The 24,418-nt window shown below is 44.7% G+C and overlaps 1 protein-coding gene across 1 annotated transcript in view; it reads right to left on the bottom strand.

Moving 5' to 3' along the window:
* The window catches only part of SLIT3 (slit guidance ligand 3), a 798,116-nt gene that overhangs the window by 48,273 nt on the left and 725,425 nt on the right, over positions 1-24,418 (bottom strand). Inside the window, exons 30-32 of the mRNA XM_065410175.1 lie at positions 22,555-22,692; positions 6,788-7,028; positions 3,152-3,282 (exon numbers count right to left, since the gene is read on the bottom strand). Coding sequence (XP_065266247.1) covers positions 3,152-3,282; positions 6,788-7,028; positions 22,555-22,692 — 510 coding nt within the window. The remainder of the gene's footprint in view (positions 1-3,151; positions 3,283-6,787; positions 7,029-22,554; positions 22,693-24,418) is intronic.

Genomic DNA, 24,418 nt, shown 5'->3' with positions numbered 1-24,418 from the left:
GACAAGTCAAAGAAAAGTTTTTGAAAAATACTAAGTTAGAAAGCCAAAACAACATCTTATCTCCCCCGGAGATTAACTATATTAGTCACTCATTATGTTTATTTCATTGCTATTCAACAGTTTTAAGTCCACTGTGCCACGTTCACTCGACTATGCAGACTATGGCTCAGAATCACCAATGATGGAAAGACTGCTAGTGGGCCTGTCGTGAACCATCCACAGCCAGGACAGCCCCAAAGGTCACAGAATAGCACAGGGGCTGGCACAATGGAAAGAAGGTGATCTGCATCTTCTCTGCAGCCTCAACTGATGAAGAGCCTACTGAAGAGCCCCTGCTTGAATGTAAAGCCTCCCTCTCTCCCAGCAGACACTTCTGAAGGACAGTGGTGAAAACACTGCTTATCCTTGCCTGCGGGTATATTCCCCTTGGGGTGCAACAGCTCTTGGTGGTCCTGGTGGGCTAAATCTGGCCCAAAAGATTTGAAAGAGTTCCTCAAAGCCAGGCAGTATATATCTAATGTGAGCCTAGGAGTGTTCAATCACTTTACATAACCCATTTGACCACATTAGACATAGGAGTAGCAAGGAGATTTCACCTCTGTATATGGCACTGGTGAGCCCGATACTACAATACTATGGGCAATTCTGGTGCCCACATTCTTAAAAGATTATTAAAAAGTTGGAGCTGGAGAAAATGCCTCACAGTGAGAGATTTAAAGACTTCAATCTGTTTAGCTTGTCAAAATGGAGATTGAGAGGTGACTTGATTACAGCGTACAAATACATCCACAGGAAGAAAGTACCAGGTACTAACAGGTTCTTTAATATGCAGAGAAAGTCATAATGTAAACCTATGGCTGGAAGTGGAAGTCAGACAAATTCCCACTGGAAACAAGGCTTACATTTTTAACAGTGAGGGTGATTAACCATTGGAACAAACTACAAGGGAAGTGGTTGATTCTCCATCTCTTGCTATCTTCTGAATGCCTTTCTGGAAGTTATGTTTTAGCCTAACACAAGTTATGCATTAGTCCTACCCAAGTTACTGGGGCTCAATACAGGGATAACTGGATGAAATGTAATTGCCTGTGATATATAGAAGGTCAAACTAGATGATCTAATGGTCCCCTCTGACCTTAAACTCCATGAATCTATGGAGACAAGCAGGTTTCTCTCCCTTCCCCCGTCCTTAAGGAAAACAAGTTTTTAAATTCATTTAGAAGTCTCTTTTTGACATTCTATAGCTGCAGTTTTTCTCAATCAGCCTAATCTTTTCCCATCGAGCTTCATGCTAATCCCATTCTGCTATACTCCTTAAACTAATAAAAGATTAGGGTGACATTTCAGAAAGGGCATCGCATTAAGCAGCAGCTTTCCCATCTCAACAGATCACACGGTGCAAAACGTAGTGAACAGGCCATTAATCTTATGGTAACGAGGTGTCTTTCTGAATGGAGACCTCCTCCTTGATCAATACGAAGGGCACAGGAATAATGAGGACACTGATGCTTGCCATCTCTAGCAACTTTGCCAGAAGGTGGCGGATCCATAAAGCACACTGATGTCAGAAACAGCTCCTGTCACTGCACCATTCTGCCATTGACAATTGAGAGCAGGCTCCCACTAGGATCTGTCACCTGGTGTGCTGTCTGCAGATAATGAGCCTTCCCCTATGTTCTAATTAGTGGCATAAAACTGTTTAACAACTTTGGCTTTGCTCTAACATGGAATCAATTAGGATTAGCAGCTGAATAAAGAGTACATTTTCATGCCTCTCTCACTAAGCCTGCATCACTGGTGAAAATCACTAACAAAACCCTTTGTTCCTTCCTAGGGTGGACAGAATAGCACAGACCTAATCACGGGCCTTCCTGTTCCAGTACAGGACTTGCTGATATCATTGCATTGCCTAATTAGTCTTTACACCACATGAATAGAAAGCAGCCTACTGATTTATTTTCGTTTGTTACATATATCTCAGCTCTCAAAAGGAAGAGACAGCAACTACAGACAGAGGCAATTATACGTCTGCCTTGTTTCTGGGGGACTAAAATCTCACATGAAGTATTGAGAAAATCTTTAGGAAAAAAGTTTCAGCATCATCCTCTTTACCTGCATATAAACTGCATCTTTATAATTGCTGTGATAGGGCATTACCCCTTTAAGAGCAAGACAAGCTGGGTAACCTCACCAGCATATAAAATAAAGCCCTGATCCCTGCAATGACATCCATGCAGGCAGACCTTGGCACCTATCACTGAATTTAACAAGCTCTGTATGGGTAGAGGGGTATGACCATATGGAACAAGTCTGGCAGATCAGGGACTAGGTTAGCAGAGGGAAGTCAGTCTGGAGCAGGCTCTGGTGGAGGAAAGACTTGTGGGCACTGCTGTCAGGGTCCTAATAAAAGAAACCCACTTTGGATATGGCTTATATCCTTTTTGTCTTTGGTTCTCTCTCTGGTGGTTAATGAATTGAGATTTGCTCTTGTATCCCTTGGAGTGTTTGAAATTCCAAATTGCAGGCTTTTGGAATCCAGATGACTCTGTGTCACACTTGTTTAATTCCATTAGCTATGGTTTTTTAACCTTTTTATTTTGTTGTTGATGCAGGTATCAGTGCTTCTAAAAACAACTGCCCTGTAATAAAGTCAATCTCTTCCTGTCCCATTTGATCAATGGCAATACCACTGGCATTACATTCTATTGCTGTCTCTCTCAGGATTCTGAGATTACTGTAGATATCCAGAGGAGGAAATTGATTACAATGGACAGTTGCAAAGTCAGCATTTACCAAAAGCTACCACACTGTAATATCTGTGAAATCACAGTATTTTCTTTCTCTCAGAATAGGAAATAACTGCAATAACTCATATACAACTGGGAAGTAACTGACAATAAACACTGACTTCTTAGCAGAGGTTAATGCAACCACCCTAATTTTGCAGTCTGTGAAGACAAAAGATTCCCAGTTAACAAAACAGGCATATTGGATATTTGAGGGGAGGGAAATGCAATTCCAACCTGGGACAGATAAGTAAAAAATAAAAGAGCTTGTCACATACTCTGACAAAGATTTTTCATAGAAAGTCCCACCTCTCCATCTTTTGGGGAACAGTGCATCCTGTAATAGCTTAGGTGGAGGAACTTACCTGTACACTGTGGTGGGTGGAGAGGTCAGTGTGTCGTAGATGAGCCTCACATGTCCTTGGTACAACTCCAAAGCCAAAGGGTCATTGTCCCCTTTGTACAATAAGATGCCATTGTCTTTATCTGTTGCTACCTGTGAAACATCAACAGTTAGGTGAGGATGCCTGAGTTAATAAAAATGGAAACACTAAACCTGTATCATATGGAAGGATCCTATATTTAGACTAACAACTCTACTGACATTTTTAAAATCAGATACAACAAGAGCATTAGCAATGCAAATTCCCCCAAACTGCCTCAACCGTTGGCCGTGAGCTCAGGGGCTAATTCCAAACCCATTCTATCCTTGGTGTCTCTTAAGACTGCCAACAAAGGTTTAGACTGTAATGGTGAGTTTTGCAAGGTGGACTCTAGGTATTGGACAGGAGCTGCTAAACTCATTTTATATAGGCTGTTCAGCTACCATTATGAGCTTTGGTCAGCAGAGTCAGGTCAATTCTGCAAATACTGTTCTGCTAAGAGCCATTCCCATTTTTAAAGTATTTACTTAGGCCCTTTGCAATGCATTCCCTGAACATTTGTGCAATGGAATTTTACTAGTGCAAATGCTCATGGGCTGTGAATTTTAAATCTTGCAGTTTCAAATGTTAATGGAAATTGAACTTAAAACCCAGTTGTGAAAACCTCACATCTCACTAGGGAATGTGATTAACCCCGATGTAGTGTCTTTGTGTGAATGAGCGAGTGACTGAGATTTCATTTAGCTGCTGGGCCTTGATACAAAAAAAGGACCTACCATAGCCACTAGCCCAATGTGCTTTCTTTAGTTCAAATGGTAGAGACCTGTATGTTAGGAGGTGAAGGGGCACGATTCTAATTTCAATCTTTCTCTCTTGAATCTCTAAGAGTGAACTGTGACTGTTTTTTGGCAGCACATGATTCATTTCACAATTCAAGCAACAGCTTGAATTAGGGATTTAGAAAGGCAAGGTACAGAGTAAATTAAGTTATCAAAATTGCAAACAAATAAACTTGAGACCATTTCAATCTGATCATGGACAGTCTGTGAACACAAAGAAAAACTAAAGTGTGCCTAATGGATTATACATTATAATTATTCACTCAACTCTAGTTATCACCAAGCCAGGCTGAGTTCAAACTGGTGATCCAGAGGGTCAGAGTATAAGAACCTTCCAGTCCCTCCTAGATTTCCATCTTTAGTGTCCTAAAAGATACCCAAAAGCCTAAACCCACAGGTGATGAATCCACCTTCCCATGAGGTGCCCCTAAAAGTGAGAGTAGAAAAAGTAGGACAAGAAATACTTTGAACAAAATCTGCCTCAGTTATTTTTGCAACAAATATTGCAAAGGTCTTTTTTTTTTTTTAGTAGCAGTTAAGTGGCAAAACTAAACAGTTAAATATTTTAATCTATTTTTATTTAAACAAACACTCTTCCTTGCCCCTTAGGAGAGCATGATTTTCATTCTTTTATGAGTATGTTTTCATAGGAAGCTCTCTCTTTAATTCCTTTTTAATGGCCACGGAGGTATCCCAACTTTACATTGTTGGCAATTAATTAGCAGAAGCAGAAACAATATTTAAACTGGAAAATAAGATTTGAGAACACCATCTGTGGGTGTTCTGTGTAACAAGCAGGCCTGGCCTCTGAGTTATTGCTGGGAGACATTTACTCCTTGTACATTTTACTTAAAGAGAAAATGTCAAGGGGTTCAAGCTCTGAACTTAGCCTCTGGTATAGTGGAGCCCTTGAGAATATCAGACTTTCTAGAGTCTTTGAGAGACTTTCCTATGATCTGAAATGAGAGAATTTGGAAAAAATAAAAAATAGAAAGTAATCTGTCTACATGGAGTGAATTGCTCTCTCATATAAACTGAGTATACAAACTTGTTGGCCTCTGCATTATCTACATCAGGGGTCGGCAACGTTCGGCACGCGGCTCGCCAGGGTAAGCACCCTAGCGGGCTGGGCCAGTTTATTTACTTGCTGACGCGGCAGGTTCGGCCGATCGCGGCCCCCACTCGCCGCGGTTCGCCGTCCTGGGCCAATGGGGGCGGCGGGAAGCGGCGCGAGCCGCGTGCCGAACGTTGCCGACCCCGATCTACATCATAATAAAGATTCGTTATTTTTTAAAAAGCAACTTACAAAGAAATGCTAAGCAAATCATGCAATGTTAAAAAATTATTATATTTTCAACTGGTTGAATCTTCAGGAGGTGAGGCCTTTGATAGAGAGGCAAAATTCCGATCTTATGATCCCAGATGGTTCCTTTAGTTTGAAATAAATTCACCTATGATAGAAGACATTAATCTAAACAGGTGGTGGTAATGTTGGGCCCAATACAAAACTTGTTAAAATTAGTGGAAAGGGTCCCATCAACTTCAGTTGCCTTGGGATCAGGCCCTTTTGTGGTTTTTGGCAACACCCTTAATGAATATTATTTGTAGATTTTTTTTTGTGGCAGACGTAGAAATTTACAATATTTTTTCAGTCAACAGAACAAACTTGGTAGAAACCATCTAAATAAGCCTTTGAAAAAATCAATTATTAATCCTGAAATGTAGTCCCATCTTCAAAGTCTTTCCCACTGGTGTTTTGACTATGTTGAATTTACGCTCTCACAAGTAGTTCTGGAACATTACTTGTACCACCAGAAGCCATTTCCTTTCTAAACTGAGAAAATAAAGCAAAATGAAGGAAGACTAATGTGATAATCTCTCTTGCACACATATCCTCATTCATCACTTGAAATGCCATGCTTCTTTCATAGGGTGAGGCTGGGATAGTAGCAGTTCAGGTGCATAAGCAGTGGTATATGGAAGATATATATTATGTCAGAGATTAATTTTATGTTTCTCTTTTCTCTTTATTACAAACTGTTACAAGGGGCAGATTTTTCCCTCTGTTACCGTAGGCCAATGGAAAAATAATTATAAGTCAAATGACATAAGCATATTTTAAAATTGTATTTGTATGTCCAAATGACTTCCAAAAGACATGGATCTAATATTGGATTTAGTGGCTCCAATTCAAAGCATCTGTGATCCAGAAAATACAAACAAATACTGCAGGAGAGGCATGGTAACCATACTGTTTATTTTCCGTCGTCTTCTAAAACACATAACACAAAGCAAATTGATGTGATCTAAGTAGACATTTAACCAAAATCTACCCACTTTTGTCTAAGTGAACATGCACAGTAATGCCTGAGCAGTCTAATTTCTGGAAAAAGCCATTTCAAGAAGCATCTTTTTACAATGCTGTGCCCTACTATTAAACATTCACTGATGAAGGAACCTGTACGTCAGCAGCCAGACTGGGAAATTTGAAGATACCATCCCTGTTTAAACTGCCAATACCACCTTGTTATGCAAGTCTCAGCAGATAACAGGGTGGAGAGGTTGGGGATCAAACCAGGGACGGGACTATCTCACTCGCTGCATAATGTGACAGCACAGTTGCAGAGCAGCCACTGTCACCTGCCCAACACAGCCCCAACTGTCTGCCATTATGTAGGTCAATAAATGTACTTCCTCTGGGATGAAAAGCACTGAAAGGTTATCTCTTGGAAGGACACTGGACTGACAGATAAGCCATTACCTCTTCTGTGCAACATACCTGGAGGGAGATGTTTGCCTGAGGACGGATTTTGGCCGATGGCAGCTCAACATAGGAATCCTTCCCAACAAAGTTGACAGTGATAAGTTTCTCGCACCTTTGGCCAGCAAAGCCAGCCAGGCAGCGGCAGACTGGTTCATGGTGTACTACAATGCACTGAGCCCCATTCTGGCATTCATAGTGGTCACAAGGGCTGGTCTGTAGCAGAACCATTGGTGGGGGATTTTCACAGAAGAGTCCGCTTTAAAGGGGAAAAAAAAAACACCTGTAATTATCACAACCCTTTAGCACTCTGGCAGCATTTCCAGGATCTGAGATTCAAACACCGCATTGTATTGTGACTCCCCAAGTCTAATAAACCACATAGCATTGTGATTCCTAGCTGCTCATGGATATTTGGAGGAGGCCTCTTCAAATTACATGCATGCAAATAGGGTATCATTAGGCAAGAGACTCAGCCAAAACTCCAGATCTGATTCTCACCTTCCCCTACACACACACACACACCTTTGAAACATTTCAGATTCAGACTTTGCAGCTTGAGCCTATCTCTATTTTTACAACAGCAGCCATGAGGCCAAAGCCCTGCTTTTAAATGTTTTAAAAGGTCTACTTGTTTGCCTTACAGTAGGGCTACGTCTATACTGCAATCCGAGGTAGACATGGATAGACATATCCATGCTAGTATGGCTAAAAATAGTGGTAGAGGCTGTAGTGCAGGCTTCAGCATGCACTGGTGGTACAAGCAAGCTGAGGGCGCTCGGTACGTACTCATGTTGCTAGCCCAACACTTACACTGCTGTGTCTACAGTGCTATTTTTAGCTGCGCTAGTGTGGGTGAAGCTAGCATGGGTATGCCTACCTGAGCTGCAATCACACCCCAGACTGCAGTGTAGACATACTCTCTATGTATAAAGTGTAAAAAAAAAAGAAGTGTGTGTGCTATCTCTAGCCATGTGAAACAATTTCTGAAACTTATCAAGACTAAGGCACTGACACCATGTTATTTGCTGGGCAGTTTCCTAATGATGCTGCTTCTAGCAGCCACAGGAACATCAGATCCCTCTTAGGTGAGCTTCTGGTTATGTTAAAGGACTGAAAAAGTTCTGAGGACAGTAAGGTCTGCAATAGTTAGAGGTGGCTGAAAACAGGAATGTCATATCTGAGCACTCATGAAAGCTGAGGTGGGGAGAGGGATATTCTGATCCAGATCCATACTTTGTGTCTGACTTTTATCTGTCTAATAGGCCAAATCTGTGCACCAAAACCATGCATACACACAAGAAGTTTGGATCTGACCTGGCCTTTGAGGCTTGGGCCCACATCTACAACCATTGCTATGGTTCAATTTCCTGTGTTGTTTCCCTGACTTCATTATGTCTGGAATTTGTTCCAAACTATTTGCTTTCTCCAACAATGATGAAACTTCATTGAAATATCAAAAACAATATTGTGGGGGTGGCGGGGAGGGAAGGGAGAGTGTAAAAAAACTACAGTGATCTTACAATGTAATTCTACTTGACAAACTAAACAGTAAAAAGCAGATTGAATGTTTCTACCCAGTATGCCCACTATGCTCATACCATCCATGAGCACTGCTAGGCTGCCACATTAAGCAGACAGTTTGTTAATCCCACTGAGACGCTCAAGCAGAAAAGCACATCAATGCACCTGCTGTATGCCCTGAAGTTCCTAATTACAATAGCTTTCCAAAACCAACAAAACCTTTGTGCTAATGAATACAGCATAAAGTTCTGTGATCACTTTGAACCACTGGAGCTTGTGAATAACAAATGAAATGATGAAAAATCTTTGCTCAGTGCACAGAGAATGCAAACAGAACTTTGCTGTTGTGCATGCTCAGAGATGCTTCACGTTCCAACCATGGTATCAATGTCCTTTTTGATAAGAGTTATGGAAGACATATGCATACACACAAAATGCTAGAATGCCCAGTACAGTTCTGGAGAATTAAAAGTCAACCTATCCTGCCGAATAACAGTTCTTATTAAAAAAACAAAACAAAACAAAACTCCCTTCGTGTAAGGAGATGAAACCTCCAGGCTCCAGGACTATATATAGAAAGCATCCCCAACTAAAGTTAGAATACAATCTTAATCCCTTTACCAAGCAGTACTACTAGGAGTGCAATGGTTGTTAGCAAATAGGACAGCTGTTATGTATTCCGTAGAAACTCCAGCTTAGCCATGAACTTACTTTTGTTGAGGTAGAAGTTGTAAAGAAAACTTGGGTTACGGAATCTTCTACTCTTCACTGTTGATTTCCTCATGGGTAATTTACCAGAGAAAGGAAATACCGTATATACTCGTTCATAAGTCAAATATTTTTGGTAAAAAAGGTGACGCATCAAAGAGCGGGGGTCGGCTTATAAACGGGTCTACACCAAAATTTGATGATTTTAAACTCTATGGAATCATTGAATTGGATATCTAATACAGGGATCGGCAACCTTTGGCATGCGGCCCGCCAGGGTAAGCACCCTGGAGGGCCGGGCCGGTTTGTTTACCTGCCGCGTCTGCAGGTTCGGCCGATTGCGGCTCCCATTGGCCGTGGTTCGCCGCTCCAGGCCAATGGGGGCGGCAGGAAGCGGCGGCCAGCACATCCTTCAGCCTGCGCTGCTTCCCGCAGCCCCCATTGGCCTGGAGTGGTGAACCGTGGCCAGTGAGAGCCGCGATCAGCCAAACCTGCGGACGCGGCAGGTAAACAAACCGGCCCGGCCCGCCAGGGTGCTTACCCTGGCGGGCCGCGTGCCAAAGGTTGCCGATCCCTGATCTAATACATTGTAGTTTTGTTTACCTGCAGACTCTCCAAGTAAACAAAACGTCCCAACCCGCCAGTGGCTTACCCTGACGGGCTGGGAGCCAAAGTTTTCCAACCCCTGAAATATAGGGTCAGCTTATGAAAGTGTCATACAGTTTTTGCTATTTTTACCTATCCATTTTGGGGGGTCGGGTTATAAACGAACGGGCTAATGAACGAGTATATACGGTAGTTAACATCTCACTCAACAGGTGGCATGAATGCAAAACACTCTAATATTTCACTGCAGTGATAGAATGATGTTGGACTTAAATCTAGTGATGTTTCAGTAGGCAACCAACTGGGCCATCTTGGTACCATACAGTAGAGGTATTTGTACCTGAGGAAATGTGGATGGGTCAGATTCTGAGGTCTATTGAAGCTGATGATATTACTCTGGATTTACACCATATTTGAGAGCAGAATTTGGCCCAGTATTTTATAAACAGAAGAGTAAGTAAAGTACAAATATTGATTACATTTTGGATTCTTCATTTGAACCTGCTTCTGCAGCACTCCTGCTTTCACAGCCAGTAGGAGGGTATCCCTGGTTTGGGGGAAATGCAGATGCAAGAGGGAACCTCCGCTTTCCTTTTTCTTTCTTACAGTTAGTTTCCCGTCCTTTTCTTTGGGCAAATAAGCTTGAAAGAATAAGCCAATGGCCAAGGGCTGGAAGGAGTAAGCAGCTGAGCTCTACCTACTTCAGGAGGCAGCCAGTGAGACCTAATGATCTCCCCACCCCCATCCACACACACTGTTTATACAAATGGAGTCTGCTAAGTTTGAGTTGTACCACAATAATCCTCTTGTTAAGTCTCCCCCAAATCCACAGCCTGGCCCTGTACATGGCGGCGTCATCACTGCAGACAGGAATCTATAGAACTGCGAGGTGGGAAAAAAGGTGGCAAAATACTGTTCAGCAGGCCTTGCCTTCAGTGCTCAGGCTCCCTCCGCCTACTTTACAACGTGTATCACCCCTGGGGATTGCTCCGGTCCAAGGCCAGCATGACACAAAATCCAAATATACTAATGTGGCTAAACACTCTTTCTTCCTTGTCAGCCACCATCATCTCACTGGGCTTTCCAGGATAAATTGCATTTCAACACTTTTCTTATTGTATTACCAAATGCTTCCCTCATCTGCCACACAAACGCAGCCGCATTACACAGCCGGACTCCACATGTGCACAGAAGTACTGCCTCAGAGCGAATTCTCTTCTCTTAGGGAACAGTGCCGGGGAGAGCAATAATAAATTAGGAATCTGTTCCTTTCCCATTGTTTGGAGCTGATGCATTGTGCTTTCGGGGGGTCACAGTGATGGGATTTAGCACAGGCTGAGGGGAACATTGCTCTTGGAGCCCTCTGACTATCTACCCAGACAGCATAGTTTTGCAGAGGGACTGGACAACCTATTAATATGTTTTCCCGTTTAAACAAAAAAGTGTCCTCAAAACTGTAGTCTAGGAGGCAGCACCGCCACTTATTTATATTTTGCTCCTGAGGAATATACTGAGCACGTTGCTAGCATAGCATTATGTTCAATTCATCAGCGGAAACGAGGGAGGCCAGCTAGAATTTTCTGAAGTGGGGAGTCCTTCCCAGGGAAATTGTTCCCTTTCCAAAACTTGGTTCAGTCTGGTGCATGCCAAAGACAAAAATGCACTTTAAAACATTCCTGATGAGTATCAGGCTAAAAAGTTCTCTCTGGCAAGTATGAGTTAGCTGTATCCGGAGATGGGGTGTCACTCCATCTGAGGCAAGAAACCCAGTCTTCAATTGGGTAGTGGAGTTTTTCCATGAGCTCTAGTTACTCCCCCACAAGCCCCTGCCCAATTACTTTACTTTACACCATTTTCTACAGTGGAGTTATTTGAGGTCCAGTCTCCAAGAAGGTAAGGGAACAAAAAGAGTAACAAGTGTTGTCAGAAGCTAACCTAGATACACAAAGGAACACTGCTAACATGTCAGCTTGCTTGCCAATTTAACCCAGCTGCTACAGTAGCTCATATCCATGGATGCCGAGGCTTGACTGATTATTAGTACTCTTGTCAGTTGCAGCCAGGGAACTAAGGAAAGCTGGAGGACTAATCAAAGCAGATTCTAACACCAACCTCTACAACTGCTAGAATGGACATGTTCACTTACAGAGACAAAGTGGGCGAGGTAATATCTTTTATTGGACCAACTTCTGTTAGTGAGGGTCTACACTACGAAATTAGGTCGAATTTATAGAAGCCGGTTTTATAGAAATCGGTTGTATACAGCCGATTGTGTGTGTCCCCACATAAAATGCTCTAAGTGCTCTAGTCGGCGGACCGCGTCCACAGTACCGAGGCTAGCGTCGACTTCCGGAGCATTGCACTATGGGTAGCTATCCCACAGTTCCCGCAGTCTCCGCCGCCCATTGGAATTCTGGGTTGAGATCCCAATGCCCGAATGATGCAAAACAGTGTCGCGGGGGGTTCTGGGTACATGTCGTCAGGCCCCTCCCCCTCCATCAGAGCAACGGCAGACAATAGATTCACGCCTTTTTTCCTGGGTTACCTGTGCAGACAACATACCACGGCAAGCATGGAACCCGCTCAGCTCAGCTCACCGTCACCATATGTCATCTGGGTGCCGGCAGACGTGGGACTGCATTGCTACACAGCAGCAGCAGCTAACTGCCTTTTGGCGGTAGACGGTGCAGCATGACTGGTAGCCGTGGGGCTGGCAGCCGTAGGGCTGCATTGCACCAGCCCCTTGCCTTTTGGTAGAAGATGGTATCCGTCGTCATCGTACTGCAGTGGCTGTCAATCATGGGCACCTGGGCAGACATGCTCAGTCCTATCGAACTGTCTTGATGATGATGGCTATCAGTCATAGTATGCTATTTTCTGCCAATCGCCCAGTATTTTCTGCTAAGCACCCAGAAGAGGCCGAGGGCGATCTGAGTGCTGGCAGACGTGGGGCTGGCAGACGTGGGGCTGGCAGACGTGGGGCTGCATTGCTACACAGCAGCAGCCCCTTGCCTTTTGGTAGAAGATGGTATATTACGACTGGTATCCATCGTCATCATACTGCAGTGGCTATCAGTCATGCTGCACCGTCGGCTGCCAGCTTAAGATGTAAAAAATAGATTTGTTCTGTATTCATTAGCTTCCCCCTCCCTCCGTGAAATCAACGGCCTGCTAAACCCAGGGTTTTGAGTTCAGTCTTTGGGGGGGGCCATTCTGTGTGACAGTTGTTTGTGTTTCTCCCTGATGCACAGCCACCTTTGTTGATTTTAATTCCCTGTACCTGTACGCCATGTCGTCACTCGCCCCTCCCTCCCTCCTTCCCCTGGTCCGTCAGATACTAGTTTCACGCCTTTTTTCAGACCAGGCGCCATAGCTAGCACTGGGATCATGGAGCCCGCTCAGATCACCGCGGCAATTATGAGCACTATGAACACCACGCGCATTGTCCTGGAGTATATGCAGAGCCAGGACATGCCAAAGCAAAACCAGGACCAGCCGAGGAGGCGATTGCAGCGCGGGGACGAGAGTGATGAGGAAATTGACATGGACATAGACCTCTCACAAGGCACAGGCCCCAGCAATGTGGAAATCATGGTGTTCCTGGGGCAGGTTCATGCCGTGGAATGCCGATTCTGGGCCCGGGAAACAAGCACAGACTGGTGGGACCGCATCGTGATGCAGGTGTGGGATGATTCCCAGTGGCTGCGAAACTTTCGCATGCGTAAGGGCACTTTCATGGAACTTTGTGACTTGCTTTCCCCTGCCCTGAAGCGCCAGAATACCAGGATGAGAGCAGCCCTCACAGTTGAGAAGCGAGTGGCGATAGCACTGTGGAAGCTTGCAACGCCAGACAGCTACCGGTCAGTCGGGAATCAATTTGGAGTGGGCAAATCTACTGTGGGGGCTGCTGTGATCCAAGTTGCCAGGGCAATGAAAGACCTGGTGATATCAAGGGTAGTGACTCTGGGAAACGTGCAGGCCATAGTGGATGGCTTTGCTGCAATGGGATTCCCAAACTGTGGTGGGGCCATAGACGGAACCCATCTCCCCATCTTGGCACCGGAGCACCAAGCCACCGAGTACATAAACCGCAAGGGGTACTTTTCAATGCTGCTGCAAGCCCTGGTGGATCACAAGGGACGTTTCACCAACATCAACGTGGGATGGCCGGGAAAGGTACATGATGCTCGCGTCTTCAGGCACTCTACTCTGTTTCAAAAGCTGGAGGAAGGGACTTTCTTCCCGGACCAGAAAATAACCGTTGGGGATGTTGAAATGCCTATCGTGATCCTTGGGGACCCAGCCTACCCCTTAATGCCATGGCTCATGAAGCCATACACAGGCAGCCTGGACAGGAGTCAGGACCTGTTCAACTACAGGCTGAGCAAGTGCCGAATGGTGGTGGAATGTGCATTTGGATGTTTAAAAGCGCGCTGGCGCAGCTTACTGACTCGCTCAGACCTTAGCGAAAAGAATATCCCCATTGTTATTGCTGCTTGCTGTGCGCTCCACAATATCTGTGAGAGTAAGGGGGAGACATTTATGGCGGGGTGGGAGGTTGAGGCAAATCGCCTGGCCGCTGATTACGCGCAGCCAGACACCAGGGCGGTTAGAGGAGCACAGCAGGGCGCGGTGCGCATCAGAGAAGCTTTGAAAACGAGTTTTGTGACTGGCCAGGCTACGGTGTGAAACTTCTGTTTGTTTCTCCTTGATGAACCCTCCGCCCCCCCCCCCACCCGGTTCACTCTACTTCCCTGTAAGCCAACCACCCCACCCTACCCTCCCCCCTTCGAGCACCGCTTGCAGAGGCAATAAAGTCATTGTTACTTCACATTCATGCATTCTTTATTAATTCATCACACAACTAGGGGGATAATTGCAAAGGTAGCCCGGGATGGGTGGGGGAGGAGGGAAGGAAAAGGACACACTGCAGTTTAAAACTTTAACTCTTATTGAAGGCCAGCCTTCTGATGCTAGGGCAATCATCTGGGGTGGAGTGACTGGGTGGCCGGAGGCCCCCCCACCGTGTTCTTGGGCATCTGGGTGAGGAGGCTATGGAACTTGGGGAGGAGGGCTGTTGGTTACACAGGGGCTGTAGCGGCGGTCTCTGCTCCTGCTGCCTTTCCTGCAGCTCAACCATACGCTGGAGCATATCAGTTTGATGCTCCAGCAGCCGGAGCATCGACTCTTGCCTTCTGTCTGCAAGCTGACGCCACCTATCATCTTCAGCCTGCAACTTGCTCTGTTCATCCCGCGATTCAGCACGCCACCTCTCCTCTCGTTCATATTGTGCTTTTCTGTAATCAGTCATTGACTGCCTCCACGCATTCTGCTGTGCTCTGTCAGCGTGGGAGGACATCTGGAGCTCTGTGAACATGTCATCTCGCGTCCTCCGTTTTCTCTTTCTAATCTTCACTAGCCTCTGTGAAGGAGAAACATTTGCAGCTGGTGGAGGAGAAGGGAGAAGTGGTTAAAAAAGACACATTTTAGAGAACAATGGGTACACTCTTTCACGTTAAATTTTGCTGTTCACATTACACAGCACATGTGCTTTCGTTACAAGGTCGCATTTTTCCTCTTATATTGAGGGCCTGCCGGTTTGGTGTGAGAGATCACTCACGCAGTGCCAGGCCACAGATTTCGGCTTGCAGGTAGCCATGGTAAGCCACAGTCTTTTGGCTTTTTTAACCTTCTTAACATGTGGGAATGGTTTCAAACAGTAGCGCTCTCATTTCCCATACCAAGCACCCGTTGGGTTGGCCATTTAAAATGGGTTTGCAATGTAAAAGGAGGTGCTGCGGTTTCAGGGTTAACATGCAGCACAAACCCAACTAACTCCCCTCCCCTCCACACCCAATTCTCTGGGATGATCACTTCACCCCTCCCCCCCACCGCGTGGCTAACAGCGGGGAATATTTCTGTTCAGCAGAGCAGGAACGGGCACCTCTGAATATCCCCTTAATAAAATCGCCCCATTTCAACCAGGTGACCGTGAATGATATCACTCTCCTGAGGATAACAAAGAGCGATAAGGAATGGATGTTGTCTGCATGCCAGCAAACACCGGGACCATACGCTGCCATGCTTTGTTATGCAATGATTCCAAACTACGTGCTACTGGCCTGGCGTGGTAAAGTGTCCTACCATGGCGGACGGGATAAGGCAGCCCTCCCCAGAAACCTTTTGCAAAGGCTTTGGGAGTACATCCAGGAGCGTTTTCTGGAGATGTCCCTGGAGGATTTCCGCTCCATCCCCATACACGTTAACAGACTTTTCCAGTAGCTGTACTGGCCGCGATTGCCAGGGCAAATTAATCATTAATCATTAAACACGCTTGCTTTTAAACCATGTGTAATATTTACAAAGGTACACTCACCAGAGGTCCCCTGTGTGCCCTCAGGGGATGGGAGCATGCCTTGGGTGAGTTCGGGGGTTACTGGTTCCAGGTCCAGGGTGATAAACATATCCTGGCTGTTGGGGAAACCGGTTTCTCCCCTTCCTTGCTGCTGTGAGCTATCTTCATTGTCTTCATCATCATCCTCATCTTCCTCGTACCCCGAACCCGCTTCCCTGTGTGTTTCTCCAGTGAGGGAGTCATAGCACACGGTTGGGATAGTGGTGGCTGCACCCCCTAGAATGGCATGCAGCTCCGCGTAGAAGCGGCATGTTTGCGGCTCTGCCCCGGACCTTCCGTTTGCTTCTCTGGCTTTGTGGTAGGCTTGCCTTAGCTCCTTAATTTTCACGCGGCACTGCTGTGCGTCCCTGTTATGGCCTCTGTCCTTCATGGCCTTGGAGACCTTTTCTAATATTTTGCCATTTCGTTTACTGCTTCGGAGTTCAGCTAGCACTGATTCATCTCCCCATATGGCGAGCAGATCCCGTACCTCCCGTTCTGTCCATGCTGGAGCTCTTTTGCGATCCTGGGACTCCATCACGGTTACCTGTGCTGATGAGCTCTGCGTGATCACCTGTGCTCTCCACGCTGAGCAAACAGGAAATGAAATTCAAACGTTCGCGGGGCTTTTCCTGTCTACCTGGCCAGTGCATCTGAGTTGAGAATGCTGTCCAGAGCGGTCACAATGAAGCACTGTGGGATAGCTCCCGGAGGCCAATAACGTCGAATTCCGTCCACACTACCCCAATTCTGACCCCCTAAGGCCGATTTTATCGCTAATCCCCTCGTCAGAGGTGGAGTAAAGAAACCGGTTTAAAGGGCCCTTTAAGTCGAAAGAAAGGGCTTCGTCGTGTGAACGTGTCCAGGCTTAATTCGACTTAACACTGCTAAAGTCGACCTAAACACGTAGTGTAGACCAGGCCTGAGAGAGATAAGCTTTCGAGCTACACAGAGCTTTGCTTCAGCTCTGGGAATAGTACTCAGAGTGTCACAACTAAATACAAGTTCGATATGACCTCACCCACCTTGTCTCTCTACTATCCTGGGACTGACACGGCTACATTAACACTGCATACAACAATGGAACATGTCCAGTTAGGGCAGTCTCCTGGTTTCATTACGTGTCAGACTGTCGTCTCAAATCAGGACTCTTGTGATTGGCTGGTGAATGCTCTAACAGGGCAGTTGGAAGTGAACCTGGAACCAGGGCCAATTCAGTGGGAAGCTACCACTGCTGTCCTACTGTCAGCTATAACAGACTCTTTAAATGTCTTAGGCTGTCCCACACATTAATGGTTGTACTAGTATCTCAGCACGTAGTCCTTGTCTAGCCTAGTGTCAGCTGTTCTGTTTTGTCTGAGAGAAATAATTCAGGTAGAAGAACACTAAGCCTGTATATTTTCATGTGAATTTAGGAAAATCACCTGGCCTATACCAGCCTCCACTAACAAAGAGGAAGTGCTACAGGAAGCTATTTTGCCTGTGGTCAGTGTCTCACTCAAAGATTTCTAAAGAATTCTAATGCCCAGATCTCCACATGAATCACTGGGTAATTTACTCCCTGCAATCACATCCCATTTATTGGCTGTCTCAGTGAGCTGTAGCTGTTCAGCTACTAGCATCAAAAAGTTACACTACACACAAGTGTTTGTCAGGGGCTTTTTGTATACCCAATGATCGGAAGTCAAAGTCTGGCCCTTCTTGTCCAAGCTGCCTGAGTCTAAGGAGGGCAGGAGTCTACGGGGCTGTATAATCCTTGTTTATTTGAATAATCACTGTTGAATTTCCTGCAGTGAAATATCACAAGGGGGAGCTCTGAAACAGCCACACAATGGAGAAAAACACCAACATGGTTTATGTAAAACTCAGCAGAGTTAATATATGTTTCCCCTCTGAAGCAACATTTATCAGAACAACACTGCTGTTCCATGGATTGCTAAAGGGAACATTTGACAAGTCAGATTTTGCCCAACAGGGTTTCATGAATTGTAGAAACAGAGTTCGTCCACAGGGTAAACAAATCATACTATGGACAGAAGACACACAGAAAACATTTCAGGAAGAAAAGCATATCAAGTATTTGAAAATCACACTAAGTAATAAGCTATCTTGAAGTACTGCATATAGAGCAACTATAAATTAGCAATTACTAGCTCACACCATAATGAAATGACTGGTGTGAATGCACACTACTAATCCCTACTGGATGGAATCAGAGATGCTTAACTCTACAGCTGAGGCCCTAGACTGCTATAGCTAATGGTGATTGTCCCTTGTTCAAATATGCTTCCTCAGCAGAGGAATATGGGTTTTAACCCCACGATTACTGTGCTGTCCATGTGACCATGATGTACAGCACAGTCATAATCACAAAGCTGCTAGGGAGCCATGCATTTATTACAATAGTATAGACACAACTATTGGGAGAATATTCTGTACATTCACTGAAATTCTTTCTGATATTTAGCCAAACATGTCTGTGCTCAGTTTCATCTCATACTTCCTTAGTTATCTTTCCTAGGCCACCTTAAACCTTCTCTCCCTCTGTCAGTATTTAAACATTTGCAAAGTTATCCTATCCCCTTAGTAGTTTGATGCCTGTGGCATATATCACTGCACATCTTGCAAATGCACAGGAGGTGATTTTACATGCCTGCACATCACAGATCTGAACTCTGTCCCTCAACATGTTTGCAATTACAATCTTAACAAAAAAAAGTCACACTCCCATTCAGAGCTGTGTGCTTTGAAACTACAAAAGGCCAGAGGCATGAAAAGAATAATGAGCAGATAGTTTTTGTTAGCAGAATTTTAATGCTCACTATGAAAAAGATCAGATACTGTTCTGGATGGGCAGTGAGAGTGGACTAACTCCAAGAGCTTAAGGCAAATTCAGTCTCCACCGCCCTTTCAGCCCGTAAGCCTCTTCTGAGACTACTGGGATGCGAGTCAGTCAGTGATCGTTGTGCCAGTGATATGGTGATGTGGATACCACTAGGATCTGAACTGAAACCACCAAACTCATTTCACACAAGTGGCAGTAGAGCTCGCATCTACATTTCAAGGCAATTTATAAGAACTATATGAAAAATATCAGAAGCTGATTTCTAAAAGAGACCTTCCTCACAGTGATTTATTCACTGCACGGAATCATAGGAATTTGGAATCAAAGTTTGAGGGTGGTGGTGTTGTCAAGGGCAATGGACTGAAGAGCAGGAGATTTGGGTTCTGGTTATTCATTTGCAATGTGACCGTAAGGAATTCCCTTAAGCTCTCTGTGTCATTTCCTCCTCTGTAAAATGAGGCTAATACTGCCTACCCACTTCATCCTATGGCTGAAAAGTGCTGTATCAGGGCTAATCATTAGAGCTGTGCAGAAAACGGTAAAGCCATTTCATGGTGGCTTTTGATATTTGGAAATCCGGTTTCATTCTGATTTGGAACAACAGCCAAAGTTTTGAAATTCTCCACAAAAGGGAAGGTAGCCTCAGCTCGGGGGCAGTCTGCATAGCGGGTTGTTCTAGAGCTATGGATCCTGGGCACTCTGGGGTCCCCAGCTCAGGGGCAGTCCACCTGATGAGCTGTGGAGGACCTGGGATCCTGGAAGCCCCACTTTGTGGCAGACCACCAGGTGAACTGCAGAGGAGCCTGGGTGCTTAGGAGCTGGGCTTCTCAGGCTCGTGGACTGCCAAACAGCTGGAAGCCTGAAAGCCCAGGCTGCCAAGGAGCAAGGCAGGTGAACTTGTAGGAAATCAGAGAGGTTTCCATCAGAACTCTGCCTGGGTTCCGTTGCAACTGGGTCAAAATTGAAATATCTCCATGAAACATTTCATTTTTGATTCATTTACATATAGATAGGAAAATGTTCTATCATAGAATTTCCAACCAACTCTATTCAGTATATGATCCTTAGTGTGATTTCTTGAAGACACACTCTTAAATGCTTGTTAGTACTTCCCTCTTGAGCACCAACTGAGAGACATTCCTTAAAATACAGAACTGATCATCACTCTAGCTGGGGTCTCCTAGAGTTACCACCATCTGATAACTAGCTTGAGCTGGATTTGAATAGGCAGCGTAGAGGTGCATGAGTCTGCAATCCAAATCCTTGAATATGCTAACAAATAGCAAGGCTATTTAGTGATTAAAATTCTACCAAAAAAAGTCTACCTCGTACCCTCTCTAGCCCAAGTATTGATGTGGTCACCAGGGGATTTAAGCTGGGAATGGAACATGATGGAAAAGGTTTGCCTAAGAAATTCAGGGGTTTCTCTTATATTTGTAAGATTTGGTCCTGTGAAATTGCATGCTTACTTTGCTGTAAATATCAATGTCAGTTCAATAGGAGGCTGACTGATTTGCAACAAAAATACTTGTTGAGAAAAAAAAGAATAAGGATGAAACAGAAAAATAAAAAAACTGCTATGCACAGAATAGGGTTTATAAATGCTCATGCAATTTTTGTTTTGTCCAAGCTGATCTTTTCAGGTATTTCTCTCTCTCTGTTTGTTTCAAATACAGAAAAGATTCAGTTGGAAGGAAGCCAGCATCTAACCTCAGGCACTGATTAGTGAATCCGTTTGGAGAAGCACTCTCATCTTTGACAGACAGCAAGATTTCCAGAAGTCTGATATATCGGCAGCTGTCAGAGTTGGAGACTTGAAATGCACAGGCTGACTTGTGCAGAGTTCATCCACCAACAGACACAGAACATTCAGAACCTTATCTTTTGAGGGCTGGATCTGCTGTGGGTATACATATCTCAGCTGAAAAGTCTAGACCTCCACTTGACCTAACATCCCAGTTGTTTCTCTGATGGAACTTGCATGTTCTCTAGTGGGGTGTGTGCAGGACATGGAGCCAGGATCTCATGAGGTCTTATTACAGCTCTGTGTAACAGAAGAGACATTTCTACAAACATGTGAAGTTTCACAAACAACTTATTTGGTAACAGAACATGGAAAACTGTAAAACTCAGCACACCACTGGGAGAATGATCCAGTTTTCACAGGAAAATTTTACAACAACAGGATCAAGTGAAATCCCTGAAATTTTCTGTTCTGTTTTAAGTATTTCACCCACCTGCTCTGTGCATGTGTGTGTCAGCAAGCACAAGTGTTTTGTGTGTGGCTATTAAACCACTCACAGATATAATAAAAAAAGTACATGGAGTTGTCTTCAAAGCATGCACACTAATCATGCAAGTGACAACTTCACTCTCCTCTTTCCCTGCCTTATAATCACTTTCTGTTGTCTTGACTTAATCTAGAACTGATCCTACAATCCTACTGATCCTACCCACTTCCTGGTGCAGTAATTACTAATGTGCACTGTTCCACTGATTTCAAAGGGACAGCTCACAGTATTAAGTGCGGTGCTGGCTACCAGGTGTCTGCAGAATTGACTCCTTACATTGCAAATTCTTTGGGTAGGGAATAAGTCTTTATAGGGTATGTGAAGAGCCATATCTCTAGTGCTAGACACATGCACAGAGTGTATATGGACCTGATTTGATCTCACTGTCACCAGCGAGAATCAGGAGTCTATGGAGTTCCACAGACATAAGCAAGATGAGATGTAGAAAAGAAATCACTCCTCGGTTAAGATTTTATATGCCGAGCTTTTTCTCAATATGAATTTTATGGACGGTTTACAGAACCTTCTAAAATGGGAATGGAACAGAATGACTTGGGCCACTATAAGAGTCTGTATACTGAAAAGCCAAAGGATTGTTTTTGGTTTTTGTTTTAAATGAAGGCTACAGGCATTACCCTCACAAGCAGGTCTTCAGTTTTCCCCTGTTCATTGGGGTAAAGTACAGAATTCCTAGTAAGTGTGTTTACCCCTCCCGCCCGCTTAGGTGTTTGCAGATTTCCAGCACAGTAAGCTTATTTCTATCATCCCCTTTCCTAGAAAGGCTGGATAATGTAGGAGGGCTACAGCAGTTAGAGCAAGTGACAACAGGAAAGCTAGCTCTCTCACTGGATGTGTAAGCACAACCCTTTATCTGCTCTAGTACGCCACAGTGTGGAGAGCCACCAACTCAGAGTGACATTTCATCCTCATGTACACTTTTTTCAGCTTCTCTGCCACTTTGCCCCACTTCCATAGCCCACATCTTGGTGGCAAGTTGGGCTTGATGCGATTCCTCTTAGCTGACAGCACTGCTGTGCCTCTGTCAGACACAGGGGTCGCTGCAGAGTGATACAAAGCAGTCTCATCTACGGGCTGAGTGGACAGCTCCTCTCCTACCCCTCCAAGCTCTCCTCATTGCTGCTGGCCCAGCACTGAAACTTAGGTCGCTCACATACTAACAGAGTATTGGACAAGATGCCGGGCCCTGAGATCTTTTCTATTTTCAAAGTAAGGAGAGAATACTTGAGTATCTGGCCCCAGCCCATCTGCAAGATTAAGAGCACTGAGCCATCAGTTCACACAGTAAATTATGGATAAGTACCACATCTGGAGGCTAGTTTGAGCAATTGTAGGAAGAGACCAGATATTATGCAGAGAGTACACACAGTCTGAATGATGAGCACAACTCTCTGCTTACCTGAACCCTTGGGGGCAGACACAGGTGTAGCCATTGACTGCATCTACGCAAACTGCACCATGGCGACATTTGTGGCTCGCACAATCATCATCGTCAGTTTCACAGTGTTTGTCACTGTAGCCAGGTAGGCACTCGCATCTGAAACACAAGGAAGATCATCATCAGTAGGCTGCATCTCTAGCATCCATCATGATAACACACACACACTGGTCAATGTCCGATTTGATCAAGGTATATGGTTCATGATGTAAGAATGGCAGAGATAACACTCTTAGAACAGTCAAACAGAGAGCTAAACATTAACTTTAAGAACTGCTTGAGCTCCTTTGACTGCTGGTGCTACACATCTTAGGCCATCAAAGCAAATACTATACCATATAATTTCTCTTTTCCAAGTCTGCTAAAGAGTGGCACTGCATGGTCATGTATGAGCTTTCTTTTGATATATGAGATAACTAAGTTCACTTGGCTAAGCTTATAAAAGTGTTTGACATGTTACTGACTCAACATTTAGAAGGACTCTACTTTCTACTTTTAACAGCATCTACTCAGCTGTCTGAGTCCCAGCAGGAATGCCGAGCACAGAGGTGGCATACAGGAGAGTCATTTTGGAAGCCAGCCTGGGAGATCCTGGGCAATGGAGGCCAGACACATTGCAGAGGTAGTACAGTCCATGCAAGAATGGGAAAAGAGGATCCTGATCATTTCTCTCTGATTTGAGCTTCATTTATAGCAGCCACTAGGGACAGAGAGGTCTTCAGCCTTTAGACAAAAGAGAATGTGCACACAAATCATAAACGAAGTCATGTAAATGACTTTGAAAGGCAAAAGCAAATTTAAAGGCGGTGATCATCAGTTTTTAGTCCACCACCTGTTTGCTTTTTCACGGCAGATACTCTATGAGAGCAGTAACAACTGAATGTTCCCAAATCACATCCCTGCTGAAATACTGATGCAATGCCACTTTCCTGCCATTAGGTGGCAACTCGCTCCTAGGATGAAATGATATGGGATGCAACCAAAACTGCAAGCATTGGCTTTTTTATTATTATTTTTTATTACAGTTGTTAAGTTCGTTGTGTTAAGGTTGTGTCAGCATTTCCATTATAAACCCTATTTTCAGAGGTTTATAACTTGACCATAAAAATGTGCTCTAGGCTGAAATTTGGCATCCAAGGTCTCAGGCCAGGAGCAGATCTTTTTGGAAAGTTGAGCTGACTCTTTCTAGCCTGTAGACACTAAATTTTAGTCTGGCTTGAAGGCATTTTAGTCCATAAACCATTTCACTTCTCCCAGCTGGATTTTATTCCACAGCTGGAAAATAATAAGCATATCACTTAAACCAAAACAAAGGGGGAGCCCCAATTATCTCCCAACGTGCATGTGTATTTTACAACACACAGGTCTGTATCTCCCTGAATTCTGGATTACCCCACTTGGAGTGGCTATGATCACAGCTTTCACACTCTTAAGGGCAAAAGTAACCTCCTTTCCTAGCTGCAAGCACCCTTGGAATGGGTGCAGCTCCACTGGGGATGGGCAGTAAAAAAGATGGATAGAGGTAGGCTCTGTAGGGGCATGTATTCCATGCGGCATAAAGCCCTGACCCACGTGAGTTCTGTGGGGACATATGCAGGGGCAGGAAGGATTGAGGCATAGGCAAGCCAAGGGAGGTGGCACCTGAGGATCCACTGCTATGCAGATATTCCTGTCCTGTTCTCCCATGCCCCAGAGGGGTTCGGAGGGCCAAGTTCATTATAAGATGTTACTTCAGATATTAGGCTGAAATCTCTGCAGAGAGACTCCATAATCCGGGGGGGGGGGGAGGGGAAGGATGGTAAAAGAAGGATTTCTCCACTCCCTG

This window comes from Emys orbicularis, chromosome 8 (genome assembly GCF_028017835.1).
Source record: "Emys orbicularis isolate rEmyOrb1 chromosome 8, rEmyOrb1.hap1, whole genome shotgun sequence".
Taxonomy (NCBI): domain Eukaryota; kingdom Metazoa; phylum Chordata; order Testudines; family Emydidae; genus Emys; species Emys orbicularis.
Note: the sequence above shows the minus strand (reverse complement) of the source record. Positions and strands in the feature narration are given on the sequence as shown.